Source organism: Neodiprion pinetum, chromosome 2, assembly GCF_021155775.2.
Source record: "Neodiprion pinetum isolate iyNeoPine1 chromosome 2, iyNeoPine1.2, whole genome shotgun sequence".
Taxonomy (NCBI): Eukaryota; Metazoa; Arthropoda; class Insecta; order Hymenoptera; family Diprionidae; genus Neodiprion; species Neodiprion pinetum.
This window is the reverse complement of record NC_060233.1, coordinates 39,151,354-39,166,097: the sequence shown is the minus strand read 5'-3', so window position 1 is coordinate 39,166,097 and position 14,744 is coordinate 39,151,354. Positions and strand designations below refer to the sequence as shown.

General features: G+C 40.0%; 2 protein-coding genes across 3 annotated transcripts in view; both read left to right on the top strand.

Moving 5' to 3' along the window:
* The window catches only part of LOC124212112 (LIM/homeobox protein Awh), a 67,411-nt gene that overhangs the window by 23,749 nt on the left and 28,918 nt on the right, over positions 1 to 14,744 (top strand). The window lies entirely within an intron of this gene.
* Positions 151 to 4,919, top strand: LOC124211847 (TBC1 domain family member 13). Of its 2 annotated transcripts, XM_069133420.1 has the most exons (11): positions 151 to 547; positions 633 to 706; positions 894 to 1,019; positions 1,102 to 1,255; positions 1,455 to 1,611; positions 1,801 to 1,999; positions 2,088 to 2,289; positions 2,369 to 2,491; positions 2,571 to 2,628; positions 2,740 to 2,820; positions 3,864 to 4,919. In XM_069133420.1, exons 1-10 carry the CDS (start codon positions 516 to 518, stop codon positions 2,815 to 2,817), a joined length of 1,203 nt encoding a protein of 400 aa, XP_068989521.1. In that variant the 5' UTR covers positions 151 to 515; the 3' UTR covers positions 2,818 to 2,820; positions 3,864 to 4,919. The 2 variants fall into 2 exon arrangements, with proteins under 2 accessions (XP_068989521.1, XP_046467291.1); XM_046611335.2 differs by lacking the exon at positions 3,864 to 4,919 and having other exon boundaries at positions 153 to 547; positions 2,740 to 3,752.

Here is a 14,744-nt window from a genome sequence, read left to right as displayed (position 1 = left end):
TTATCCCTCCAGTTCATTGCAGGCCTCAGAATGATGATAAATCATTGTTCCTACATTACCTACACGCTCTTTAAGTGAGGGCGCCTAAGGCCCGCGTCACGCACTACACGAATGTAATTACGGTGGTAGATTATTGGCGGAAACTTACCGTCACTGGTAATCGCTGGCACGTCTCTGGTTCAAGAATATTGGGACAGCATATGACCAGAGATGTGACCTCGAGAAAATGTAATTTTGGTTATAGTGGTGTAATGCACGATATCTACGTTGACATCTCCGCTTCTTCAAATAATATTAAGCGTAGAATATTTGTTAAGAGACGATTAAGCATTGTAAGGTTCGTGGAAAGTTTATTAAAAAAAGTGAATTAACATGGCGTCTAGTAATTCTACTTGCAACATACAAGATTGAACAAATGAGGCGAAGGTTATGTACGAGATTTACGGACTAAATACGCCCCTTCTGACACACGGCCCAGGCTGATAAGGGAAAAATATCTGACATCGACTGCCCACATGCCAGAGACAATGAGCATACTAAGGAAGAGGTAATAATATTACGATTCAAATGTTAAATCATTCTTTAGCGAAATACGAATTCGCAATATTCATTTATCTCTTTGAAATTTTTAGGTTAAGCGATTACGAGGAGATCACAAAATCCGAAGAAATAGATCTTTCGAATCTCAGAAGATTATGCTTTCACGGTACGCATTGTGTGATAGAAAAATAATTGCTTAACTTTCATCTGCTGAGAATCTCGACGCAATTAGATCTGTAGACCTAATCTTTCTATTCACCTCAGTTTATTTATATTACTTTTGCTTATAGTATTGTGATCATTACTATCATCGACATTTCTGTTGTAATCGTTTATTCTCAATTCGTACAAAGGAATTCCGGATGAAGGCGGACTGAGGCCGTTATGCTGGAAATTACTGCTAAACTACCTACCACCCACAAAAGCGAGTTGGTCAGAGACTCTGACACGTAAGAGAGAGTTGTACAAAACTTTCATCGGTGAGGAAAACTAGATTTATTTGTATGAGGCTATTTGTATTAAATATTTAATATCAATGTAAATTTCATATCGCTCTTGTAGAAGATTTGATCGTGATGCCAGGGGAGTCAGATAACGATGGTGACAGAGTTGACGTCACTTTTGATGACCATCCTTTGAACTTGAACCCGGACAGTAAATGGCAGACTTTCTTCAAAGATAATGAAGTGCTGTTGCAAATTGACAAAGACGTGAGGTCAGTATTTAATATTTTTTAATGCATTGTTCCCAGCGTAGTTCAAGGTTTTCATTGTGGAAATAAGTCTGCACAGTCATCAACAAATATTTGTAGAGGTTGACGCCTATTCAGTGCTTGAAATGAATCCCTAAACCAACTGTCAGAATATCAGAGCCGACTTCTTAATCGATTTTGACAACCTTTTGCTCTCATCCAGACGACTGTGCCCAGACATATCATTTTTTCAACAAGGCACAGATTACCCGTGCACAGCGATCGTTAATACCAGCGGTGTAAAGCGTCTGCATCGAAGAGTCCAACACACGGTTTTGAAAAGTGCTAACGTCGAGAGAAAGGGACTGGGAATAACCAAGGTAACTATTGAAATATTTAACGAGTAGAAATATAGTGGCAGTTAAAGTTACCAATCTTTGTTTGTGTTTCCGATTTTCACTATTGCGGAGATCAGCAGGTACAGTACTATCATGTACAGATAACTGTGACCTTTAATAAGTTCAACCCTGCTCGAATTACCCTGTAATTTGATATCGTCAAATCTGTAGATAGCAGTCGCGGTCAGAAAGGCAGTTGAAGATTATGCGCCACTATCGGAAGGAGGTGAGGCTCACTGGGAAGTCTTGGAAAGGATTTTATTTATATACGCAAAGTTAAATCCTGGCCAAGGGTATGTACAGGGTATGAACGAAATAGTTGGTCCAATCTATCATGCCTTCGCTTGCGATCCTGACTGGCAATGGAGAGGTAGGTTGGCTTTTTAAATAGTTATACGCTTAAATTCTCAGCAACTCCAGTCGATTGTTCAATGTTTGCTACCGTTTTATATTTCCAGAGTATGCAGAGGCTGATACGTTTTTTTGTTTCACTAATTTAATGGGAGAAATTCGCGACTTTTTTATCAAGTCTCTGGATGAAGCTGAATTCGGAATAAATTCAATGATGACCAAGCTGACCCGGCAAGTTAAGGACCACGATTACGACGTTTGGCTACGCTTAAATCAACAAGAATTATGCCCCCAGTACTACAGCTTCAGGTAAAATTTTGATTTACGCTTACAAACGTTATTGAATTTTCATCAAGACTGCTATTTCTCAGACAAATTTGTCTTCCAGGTGGTTGACGCTTCTACTTTCTCAAGAATTCCCACTTCCCGATGTGATGAGAATTTGGGACTCATTATTCGCAGACGAAAACAGATTTAGTTTTCTCATCCATATCTGCTGCGCTATGATATTGTACGTATTCGTTTTGATTATCATCGAAAATCTGCAAGATGTGTACATTCCAAGAAAGTAACGGACGTATTTCTTGTAGATTACTCAGGGAACAACTTTTAGCTGGTGATTTTGCCACGAACGTTAAACTATTACAGGTAATTAAAAGTCTATCATGGAAATAAATAAGATTATTTGCATCGTATATTTTACTCAGAATTGAAAACTAGGATGTTTGATTGAAGTTTATATTTGGCTTTTCTTTGCAGAATTTTCCTTCCATGGATATTCAAATCGTTCTTTCGAAAGCGGCAGCCCTCGCTGGAAAAACTTTGAATTCTCCGTAAATGGTAACGCACCAATGATGAATATTAATTAAATGACGCAATGCCATGATTAAAGAGGGAGGAACTCGAATAAACATGTAGTAATTAAATCGTATTCAAAAGTTTTGCAGGCACGCGTACATATAGTTCTCATATCTATTTTACGTGTCATACTATTAATGCCTACAATAACAATGAATTTACGTTATACATATAGGTATACACAGCAATATAAATATTTCATACTTGGGGCGTGCCAAAAGAGACAAGATTTACGAATACTACCTATGCATATACGCATAATTAATCAATCTCGGGATGTGTAGTTGTATGCTTTTAGGATCGTCTTATCGTAAATTTCAATCTCACCCCATATTTTTAATTTTCTTGTTTTCGTATCAGCCTTGGTATCACGTTACAAAAATGACAGTGGGTCAGAAAATATATCGAGGTACATAAAAGGATTTAAAATCCAAACTGCAAACCTCATTTTTTGGCTCAACCCGAAATCAATATAGTATCAAGTAGAGCATAAAAATAATTTTGAGATCGATATTTATTGACCAAGGCCTAAAATAGGACGACCCTAATTTTTGTGTAATATATTTGTGTCTGTACAATACTAGCCGAGCGGGATGTATAAAATTTGAAGATACGTTCAAATAATAATATGAACGACAACCGAGTCAAAGTAGAATTATATGGACAAATGGATTTGAAAATTTGTTTACCACGATCTACCAGTCAAAGAAATTTTGTAGTGATCGAAATTGTATCGGGTAGCATGCATAGATATTAGTCTATCGCGACTGTATTCAAACATGCATCTGTTACCGATTATACACAACAAGAACTGTCCATCCAAATTTATAATTATAATCTTATTTTTGTAAAACGTTTTTGCCGTAATCATTTTTTCTTTTTATATAAATAAAACGATGTTATATTTCCACAAAGTCTCATTATGCCCACGAAGCATTGCGTCCCGATTCCCCGTCCTTTGTCAGACTTGCAAACAAGTATCAGTTGTCACTAAAATTATACTTACCATTCTCTTTACTATTTAGGCTGGATTTTCACGGGCGTCAAATTGACACAACAGCAAAATGCCACGAGTCTCAACCACGTGGTTGAGTCAGTGGTTCTCAGTTGCGTTTTTACCCTGAGAATTGAAAAATCTAGGAAAGTCGATTGGAAATGTCAACAAACGGAGAACCTAAAGAAGCCAGAAGGATATCGAACAAAACGGCAGCGGTTATCCGAAGCGGAAGAATAATCCAATTCGTTGTTATTCTTACAGAATCGTGCACTCGTCCATAATTAAAATTACTTTTCATATGCTTATTACCGCATAGTTCATACTGAAAATATTTCGGTGTGTCCAGGACCTTTTTACGGAAATCAAGAGTCCTGGAAATCGCAAAAAGCAAGTCTAATCCTTTTGGATTTTGTCACTCAAACTTGACAATGAGCCGATTTTAAGAGATAGTCTAAATAATTCTTTGATGCACAATATCTACATAATTTTTCAAGAGGAATCAATTGCGCATAAGTTAGACACGCTGCCAACAACGAATCGAAACTTACAGCTAGAAATTATTCAATTTGTACGGGGTTTTCAAGAAATTCAAATAGATTATATCACAAACTCATAGCTACAGAGTTCCAGTTTCAGTTTATTTAATGTGCCTCAGTTGTGATGCAAGTGTTCAAGTGTCTGTGAAGTCAGTGCGTACTACTTTACCAAGTTTCCGAATGGTATAACTCTGATATGTTATACTACACAGTACACTATACTAATACTACTGTCATGTACCAATAATTACTACAATGAAGCAATCATTGATATGATTAGTATAATATTTCCAATAGTATTGGACTTGATGACAAGAAAATAAATGCAATACAATGAACAGACAATACATGAGGAGTCTGACTAACATATAAGGAAAAAATAGTGCCATATACATAGCTCTTAGCAGAATGTGAAATATACAAGAGAGTTGATATTATAGTTTGTCAGCGCGCAATTTAAGTTCCGGTCTAAGCCTAGAAGCAATGCACCTCTGCAGGATACTACACGAATAATATTGTAATGTTACTATTTTACGAAACCAGAAATAACACGAATGATGCTTACGATTAGATTACGTTTCGCTGCATTTTCTTCGTAACTTCTCAGGTGACGGTCCCCCAATGCTTCGAATACCTTGATTTGCAATACTTGGGTAATCAATCTAAAACAGTTCAAACAAATCGATTCTACAGCTGTAGATTTTTGGCTCGGAAAGGGGTAAGGTTGAAAGGGTCATACAAATCGAATCAGGAAAAATTTTTGGTTCAGAAAATGAAGAAAAAAGTAAGGCTAACCCCTTTGCATTTTTGGCGAAAATTTTCGCGATTTTGAAAAGTGCTGAAATTAATTCTTTCTGGCACTATTCCGACGTGATTTTGCGAGACAAATCGATTGAGCGCAGTCCCGATACGCTGCGAGCAGCGGATCAAAAGTTACAGCCAAAAAACCAGAACCTGTGTTTTCGACATTTTTCAGTAGGTGCTTTTTCCTTCGTAACTTCTTCCCTGTTGATCCCACGCTGTTTTCGCTGCGTTTTCCGAGTTCCTGGAGGTCCAATTGGTCAGAAAAGGGTCATACAAATCGAATCGGAGACCAAAAGTTTTTCGCCCAAAAAAACAGCAAGGCTTACCCCTTTGTATTTTTGGCGAAAATTTTCGCGATTTTGAAAAGTGCTGAAATAAATTCTTTCACGCACTATTCCGACGTAATTTTGCGAGAGAAATCGATTGGGCGCAGTCCCGATACGCTGCGATCTACGCATCAAAAGATAGAGCCAAAAAACGAAAACCCGAGATTTCGACATTTTTCAGCAGGTGATTTTTCCTTCGTGATTTCTATCCTGTTGATCCCACGCTGTTTTCGCTGCGTTTTCTGAGTTCCTGGAGGTCCAATTGGTCAGAAAAGGGTCATACAAATCGAATCGGAGACCAAAAGTTTTTCGCCCAAAAAAACAGCAAGGCTTACCCCTTTGTATTTTTGGCGAAAATTTTCGCGATTTTGAAAAGTGCTGAAATAAATTCTTTCACGCACTATTCCGACGTAATTTTGCGAGAGAAATCGATTGGGCGCAGTCCCGATACGCTGCGATCTACGCATCAAAAGATAGAGCCAAAAAACGAAAACCCGAGATTTCGACATTTTTCAGCAGGTGCTTTTTCCTTCGTGATTTCCATCCTGTTGATTCCACGCTGTTTTCGCTGCGTTTTCCGAGTTCCTGGAGGTCCAATTGGTCAGAAAAGGGTCATACAAATCGAATCGGAGACCAAAAGTTTTTCGCCCAAAAAAACAGCAAGGCTTACCCCTTTGTATTTTTGGCGAAAATTTTCGCGATTTTGAAAAGTGCTGAAATAAATTCTTTCACGCACTATTCCGACGTAATTTTGCGAGAGAAATCGATTGGGCGCAGTCCCGATACGCTGCGATCTACGCATCAAAAGATAGAGCCAAAAAACGAAAACCCGAGATTTCGACATTTTTCAGCAGGTGATTTTTCCTTCGTGATTTCTATCCTGTTGATCCCACGCTGTTTTCGCTGCGTTTTCTGAGTTCCTGGAGGTCCAATTGGTCAGAAAAGGGTCATACAAATCGAATCGGAGACCAAAAGTTTTTCGCCCAAAAAAACAGCAAGGCTTACCCCTTTGTATTTTTGGCGAAAATTTTCGCGATTTTGAAAAGTGCTGAAATAAATTCTTTCACGCACTATTCCGACGTAATTTTGCGAGAGAAATCGATTGGGCGCAGTCCCGATACGCTGCGATCTACGCATCAAAAGATAGAGCCAAAAAACGAAAACCCGAGATTTCGACATTTTTCAGCAGGTGATTTTTCCTTCGTGATTTCTATCCTGTTGATCCCACGCTGTTTTCGCTGCGTTTTCTGAGTTCCTGGAGGTCCAATTGGTCAGAAAAGGGTCATACAAATCGAATCGGAGACCAAAAGTTTTTCGCCCAAAAAAACAGCAAGGCTTACCCCTTTGTATTTTTGGCGAAAATTTTCGCGATTTTGAAAAGTGCTGAAATAAATTCTTTCACGCACTATTCCGACGTAATTTTGCGAGAGAAATCGATTGGGCGCAGTCCCGATACGCTGCGATCTACGCATCAAAAGATAGAGCCAAAAAACGAAAACCCGAGATTTCGACATTTTTCAGCAGGTGATTTTTCCTTCGTGATTTCTATCCTGTTGATCCCACGCTGTTTTCGCTGCGTTTTCTGAGTTCCTGGAGGTCCAATTGGTCAGAAAAGGGTCATACAAATCGAATCGGAGACCAAAAGTTTTTCGCCCAAAAAAACAGCAAGGCTTACCCCTTTGTATTTTTGGCGAAAATTTTCGCGATTTTGAAAAGTGCTGAAATAAATTCTTTCACGCACTATTCCGACGTAATTTTGCGAGAGAAATCGATTGGGCGCAGTCCCGATACGCTGCGATCTACGCATCAAAAGATAGAGCCAAAAAACGAAAACCCGAGATTTCGACATTTTTCAGCAGGTGCTTTTTCCTTCGTGATTTCCATCCTGTTGATTCCACGCTGTTTTCGCTGCGTTTTCTGAGTTCCTGGAGGTCCAATTGGTCAGAAAAGGGTCATACAAATCGAATCGGAGACCAAAAGTTTTTCGCCCAAAAAAACAGCAAGGCTTACCCCTTTGTATTTTTGGCGAAAATTTTCGCGATTTTGAAAAGTGCTGAAATAAATTCTTTCACGCACTATTCCGACGTAATTTTGCGAGAGAAATCGATTGGGCGCAGTCCCGATACGCTGCGATCTACGCATCAAAAGATAGAGCCAAAAAACGAAAACCCGAGATTTCGACATTTTTCAGCAGGTGCTTTTTCCTTCGTGATTTCCATCCTGTTGATCCCACGCTGTTTTCGCTGCGTTTTCTGAGTTCCTGGAGGTCCAATTGGTCAGAAAAGGGTCATACAAATCGAATCGGAGACCAAAAGTTTTTCGCCCAAAAAAACAGCAAGGCTTACCCCTTTGTATTTTTGGCGAAAATTTTCGCGATTTTGAAAAGTGCTGAAATAAATTCTTTCACGCACTATTCCGACGTAATTTTGCGAGAGAAATCGATTGGGCGCAGTCCCGATACGCTGCGATCTACGCATCAAAAGATAGAGCCAAAAAACGAAAACCCGAGATTTCGACATTTTTCAGCAGGTGCTTTTTCCTTCGTGATTTCCATCCTGTTGATTCCACGCTGTTTTCGCTGCGTTTTCTGAGTTCCTGGAGGTCCAATTGGTCAGAAAAGGGTCATACAAATCGAATCGGAGACCAAAAGTTTTTCGCCCAAAAAAACAGCAAGGCTTACCCCTTTGTATTTTTGGCGAAAATTTTCGCGATTTTGAAAAGTGCTGAAATAAATTCTTTCACGCACTATTCCGACGTAATTTTGCGAGAGAAATCGATTGGGCGCAGTCCCGATACGCTGCGATCTACGCATCAAAAGATAGAGCCAAAAAACGAAAACCCGAGATTTCGACATTTTTCAGCAGGTGCTTTTTCCTTCGTGATTTCCATCCTGTTGATCCCACGCTGTTTTCGCTGCGTTTTCTGAGTTCCTGGAGGTCCAATTGGTCAGAAAAGGGTCATACAAATCGAATCGGAGACCAAAAGTTTTTCGCCCAAAAAAACAGCAAGGCTTACCCCTTTGTATTTTTGGCGAAAATTTTCGCGATTTTGAAAAGTGCTGAAATAAATTCTTTCACGCACTATTCCGACGTAATTTTGCGAGAGAAATCGATTGGGCGCAGTCCCGATACGCTGCGATCTACGCATCAAAAGATAGAGCCAAAAAACGAAAACCCGAGATTTCGACATTTTTCAGCAGGTGATTTTTCCTTCGTGATTTCTATCCTGTTGATCCCACGCTGTTTTCGCTGCGTTTTCTGAGTTCCTGGAGGTCCAATTGGTCAGAAAAGGGTCATACAAATCGAATCGGAGACCAAAAGTTTTTCGCCCAAAAAAACAGCAAGGCTTACCCCTTTGTATTTTTGGCGAAAATTTTCGCGATTTTGAAAAGTGCTGAAATAAATTCTTTCACGCACTATTCCGACGTAATTTTGCGAGAGAAATCGATTGGGCGCAGTCCCGATACGCTGCGATCTACGCATCAAAAGATAGAGCCAAAAAACGAAAACCCGAGATTTCGACATTTTTCAGCAGGTGCTTTTTCCTTCGTGATTTCCATCCTGTTGATTCCACGCTGTTTTCGCTGCGTTTTCTGAGTTCCTGGAGGGCCAATTGGTCAGAAAAGGGTCATACAAACCGAATCGGAGACCAAAAGTTTTTCGCCCAAAAAAACAGCAAGGCTTACCCCTTTGTATTTTTGGCGAAAATTTTCGCGATTTCGAAAAGTGCTGAAATTCATTCTTTCTGGCACTATTCTGACGTGATTTTGCGAGACAAATCGATTAAGCGCAGTCCCGATACGCTGCGAGCAGCGGATCAAAAGTTGTAGCCGAAAAACGAAGAATTCCCTTGTCCATGTCTCCACTGAAGGTTTGTCCTCCGTAATTTCTTCGCCGTCGGCCCCACGCTTGTTGCATTGCGTTTACTGCGTTCTGAGGGGTCCAATTCATCGATAGAGGATCCCAGGAATCAACTTCGTACATGTTAATATCTGGGTTATCGACACGCCGACAAAAGTAAGACCAATTCCTTCAAAAAATGGATCTTGAGTTATGAGAAAAATACTTGAAATATCCTCAACGTTTTTGAAAAGGTGGGTAATGAAAATCACAAATTCACAGCCTTCAAGTTCCAACTGTTTATTCAATATGCCTTAATTTTTGTACAATTGGTTTGGTGTCAGTGTGTACTAACTTATTCAACTAGTTCCATAAATATGATAAAAGTTTAACACGCGAAGACATGCAAATGTATAATTCAACGTCGCATCATTATTTTTATTATTATTACGGGACACAGGAAGCATATACGTGTACATCATCTCAAGTTAAATGTAAAAAATAAAAAGAGATAGTCATAGTCGTAATTAGTAAGTATAGTTTAACTGACGATTCGCTTACAAGCGCAACGCACCTCTGTAAGATACGATATGTTACGTGTCATATTGTATTGTTACTACTTTATGTAACCTGGATTGAAACGAATAAATGATTGATGTTTTCCATGTTCTTCGCATTCTGTCAGCTGTTGTTCCCACGATGATTCAATCGTCTCCTCTGGAATTCTTAAGGTCTGATTAGCGTAGGGAGAGTCGTATGAATAAATTCAGAGACGAAAAGTTCCCTGCTAAAAAAGTTGTGAAAGGAGTAAGACTAACTTCGGATTGTTGTTCAAACTTTTGACGATTTCGAATAATTCTGTTATAATTTTGCGAGAGATATCGACTGTGCACCATCCGAATACGCTGCTAGCAACGGATCAAGATTTACATCAGAGAAATAAAACATTTCCTTCGTAATTTTTTACTGACCGTCCCACGCTCTTTTTGAAGTGTTTCTTGCATTCCTGAGGGTCCAATCAGTGTAAAAAGAATCTTGTAAAACGATTCCGCGGCGAACAGTTTTCGAGCTCTGAAAAACCCAAAAAGCAAGGCTAACTCTTTTGGATTATTTTAATCGATTTTTGGCCAATTTTGAAACATACCTAAATCAGTTCTTTGACGCACTATAGCGACGTAATTTTGCTAGAGAAATCTATTGCGCTCAATCCGATCACGCCAACAGCTACTTCATGTCACTTCTTTATTTTCTAGACTTTTTTATAATCCCAATTAACGAACCTAGTGTTTTAAATTCTTTGAATAAAAATGTAATTGAGATCCATTGACCCAACCCTGTGGTACCCATTTTCACAAACGACTTTTTCCACCGACAGCGTAACGCTACCGCGTCAATTTTACGCTCGTGAAAATCTAGTCTAAAAAATACCATTTATGAATACAAAAGCACTCCAAGTTTGGGATGCTTACCGACTGGATTCATTGTTGCTCACTGCTCTTCTCAATTCCCGATGTTCTGGAGACCTCGTTCAGACGTAGCACTGTTACCGACTGATCGCCGAAAAACTTTCAAGGATCCTTGCCTTATCGATGTTATGCGAGGTGAACTACAGATGGCGCTAGGCAAAACTTATGAACGGATTCCCCTTCTCACATTTTCCTCACTTTATGAACTTCGATTTCTGCCTCTTCTGGAAAATCAAAGAACAATATTTCTTCGAAGCAAACCTTTATTATTCTCCCAACTTCTGAAATATTCTAAGCGATTTTCCGACAATGAAATCGGAATTAATTTGTTTTTATATTCCCAATTACTTCCATATTTGCCTTGAATTTTCAGCTGGTTTTGAGCTGTATGAAATTTTGTATAATTTTTCTTAATTTTCATGGTAATTCATCACTTTCAATTTGTCCTACGAATTTTGTCAGACCTAGTCCTATGAAGAAACCGCACAGCTACGAATAATTTGTAAACTCGACAAATTTTGCAGAAATTAAGTTTGCAAAGGAAAACAGATTGATGCTGATATCTACAGAGATGGTGGATTTAAAACAACAGATCTAATTTACGTGAAAATTTACGAGACAATCTTTTTTTTTTTCATTACAGAAACGCGATTCGTTGTCGGTACAAAGAAATAATAACTAACAATAACAGAACGAAATTTCACCAGTGTGCAGAGTATAACTTGCCACAGCATAAATGTAACTTTACAGTTTTTACACCTATCGTAAGTAGATCTACGACTTTGAGCGGGAAGTGATCCGTCAAATTCAAAAATTGTTTCCATTCTTCACGCACGTCTCGATTAGCCTTTCGTACATTATACTCATAAGGTGAGAACTATTCCGTAAATTGTACCCGCGTATAGGTGGGTTACAGCCGTTATGGGTATCCACACCTCACGTCACGAGAACGAAATGTTTAAATGAGCGATGAGGCTTCACGAGTGAGGTGTGACCGCTGAATTAAACTGTTTTTCCGCCTTCTGATTGATCATAAAGAATTATGCTTTGTGAAACGATCGGTACGGATCCTTGATCTATTATCAAATGTCGAAACCTTGGTGTTACACCGATGAAATACCTTCTGCTTTTTATATTGAAAAATCATTTTGTACGCGCATTTCGAAAAATGTAAACACCTGTGCTTCGGTACTTTATAAAGGTTATTTTCATGTAGAACTTGATTGTCTAAACGTAACTTTGTTAGTGGTTAAATTTTTTTTTTTTTTACCGACGTAATGCAAGGAGCAAAGCTGCACGAATTCACAAAAATTTCTCATCACATACCAGAAATTTGGATCATATTCCAATCACGAAGAGAATAACGATGTGAACTGGGGCATATAGTCTGGGACCATGCAGCGATGTGATTAGACATATTAATACGTATACTCACAATGGGTATGGTTATTAAATTACCGAAGCCCTTTTGTCGACGAGTAGAATATACCAAAATTCTGGATTTCATTTAATCTCATCTAGTTTTAGCTCTCGGCACAGAATATCAATATCTCTCATCGCAATCGTTGGGGCGCCTGCAGGACGCTGATCGGAATACGTAACGAGGAAACCGTTTTCGGTATTCCGATACCACGCGTTCCACGAGGGGAAGCCGAATCGCTGGCCAATTTTGTCACGCAGAAGAATAAAAAATCGCGTAGCTGACGGACGCAGCGTTCAATGATTATCCTGTAATTCCACCGATTACCAATAATCTCTGAGAAAACTTTCCGTATTAGAAATATGAACACATCCTTGAAGATACGAGGATGGGACGGTAGTGATATTTAAAATGAAATTAAGGTCACCCGCTGTATAAAAGTGGTTCAAAAGTCAAATGCAAATTAACCGGAGGACCCTCTTGAATTTATACCTTCGTATAGAAATTGGACTCGATGCCACAGGGGTCCAAATTTTGGATATACCGAGACGCCTTCGTGCGCCATTGTAAAATTCGGCATTCATCCCTCCTCGTTATATACATATACATACATACGTATATGAACGTGAGACCCAACTCTATAATTAATACGTACCTACATATGAAAGCGGCGTCGATGCGGATTCTACGTTGTAATTTAATATACGCGTCAAATTGATTCAAATTGATTCTTATCATACCGATACTCTGCCAGGTAGACATCTTTTGCAAATTCGAATTACTTATAAGTGTTGACCATAATTCCTTAATACAAAAACCAGGATTCACCAGGAAATTTTTACGTTATAAAAACCCGCCATTTGTAGGCGGGACAAGGCTCTCCGCAAAAACGTGCAATTTACACACGCGGGATATGCGAAGTGGACGCGTGTCAGGTAAACCGGGCTAAGACGCTGTACTACGACCATGATGATCGCTGATTTATGTCGTATTGTGCGTTAAAACCCGTTGCAGGTAAGCGCGTCGGTGACCAGATGTACATGCAGGAAGAGATGAGGATGTGCAGGGCCAACCAAGGATGGTTTATACACCATGCTTGATGCCTCAGTTCCTTTTATTATTCCCACCCTGCACGCATTTTGTTGGGGCAACAATGTCCATGGTGGTATATCTGCTGGCCGTGGCGAATCGAGTCCCGCGTTATAGAGATCGCGTGTGTGTGAACCGTCGCGCAGGCAAGATGCATACACGTTCGTATCGGTGAAGGAAAAAAGCTCCGGGACGAAATTATAGGAGGGAAAAAAAATCGGAGAACGAAGACGCGGTGCGGTATTTAAGATTCCGAAAAATTTTCATTTCGTGGGCGGACTTTTATGGCACTTGATTGCTTGATTTATAATCTCACTCCGCGATATCCTTCGGTAGTTCGCCCGATCCTCGGCTCCCTTCTAGCCGCCGCGGGTTTTCTCCGTATGAGACTTTCTTTGCCCGAAGACTGAATTCCGTCGTACGCGACTGAAGCTGCAGCTACGCCGCTGCGCATTATGCATATTATCCTTTTATCGAGGACCTACATCACGTCTCTAGCGCATGGCACCCGTCGTCCTCCGTGCCAATCGCCATGTTATAACGCAAACCGAGATGCTCTGTATATTATATACAACTCCGTGGGCAATCAAAGTTTGATTAAGGAGACCGCGCAAAAACTTTCCAGAGGGCTGACCCATTGCCACGTCCCGTCTGCGTCCACGCCCCCGTCGTAAAGAGCCGAAATATTCCCTTCGGCTAATCAGAGGAAAGCAATTTTATTGCTAGCCAAATTCGCGTCGTTATAAAAGACGAGCATTTAGTACGCTTTTTTGCTTATTGAATAAGTTTTGTTCCTTATTCCTCCGTTCCTTTTTTCTTTTTCTTTCTTTTCCTTCGACTTTAAGTAATACTCGCAGAAATGGTCGCGTCGCCAGACGCATGGGCCTGATTCAAGCTTCTTCGTCATTTCCGCACAATATTTCTTTGCGAATTATTTTGAACATGGTTCCAGAGAAATGCCTGTGGCATTTTCATCTCGGTGGTTTGAGTAGTGGGTGAAATGGTCAGTCAGACGCAGTGGCTGACGGTCGAGAAAAGTTGGTCGACGGATCGACGAGTGCGAGGAGAGACGACCACCCTGCCCTGTGCGATGGTCAGTCGGTCAGTCAATTATATTCGGTTCATTTGAACTGCTTCAGAGAGAAGGTGGTGCTTCGCTTCAGGATGATAGAGACGGAGGAAATCCAATTTCACTTTGCCCTCAATCCTCCCTTCTGCCGTTCCCGCGTTCCCTTTTCTCTCCTCGTTATACCTATACACACGTGCGTAATCAACGATGCGCACAATTTACTTACACGTTTCTGTTACACAATACTGCGGATAAGTTCAACGCGATTCGCGAGTTCGAATTGTGCAATGGTGGCTATAACATTGGTCTCGATGAGTTTTTGACCAGTGATTCGGAGACTTGAAAATGACCTCGTAAGTG

Bases quoted from the DNA above. Each gene is read 5' to 3' on its own strand.
- LOC124211847 (XM_069133420.1), top strand. From the start codon at position 516: ATGCCAGAGACAATGAGCATACTAAGGAAGAG. The intron at 548-632 runs GTAATAATATTA...TGAAATTTTTAG, and splicing joins ATGAGCATACTAAGGAAGAG to GTTAAGCGATTACGAGGAGA. The intron at 2,290-2,368 runs GTAAAATTTTGA...TTTGTCTTCCAG, and splicing joins CCCCAGTACTACAGCTTCAG to GTGGTTGACGCTTCTACTTT.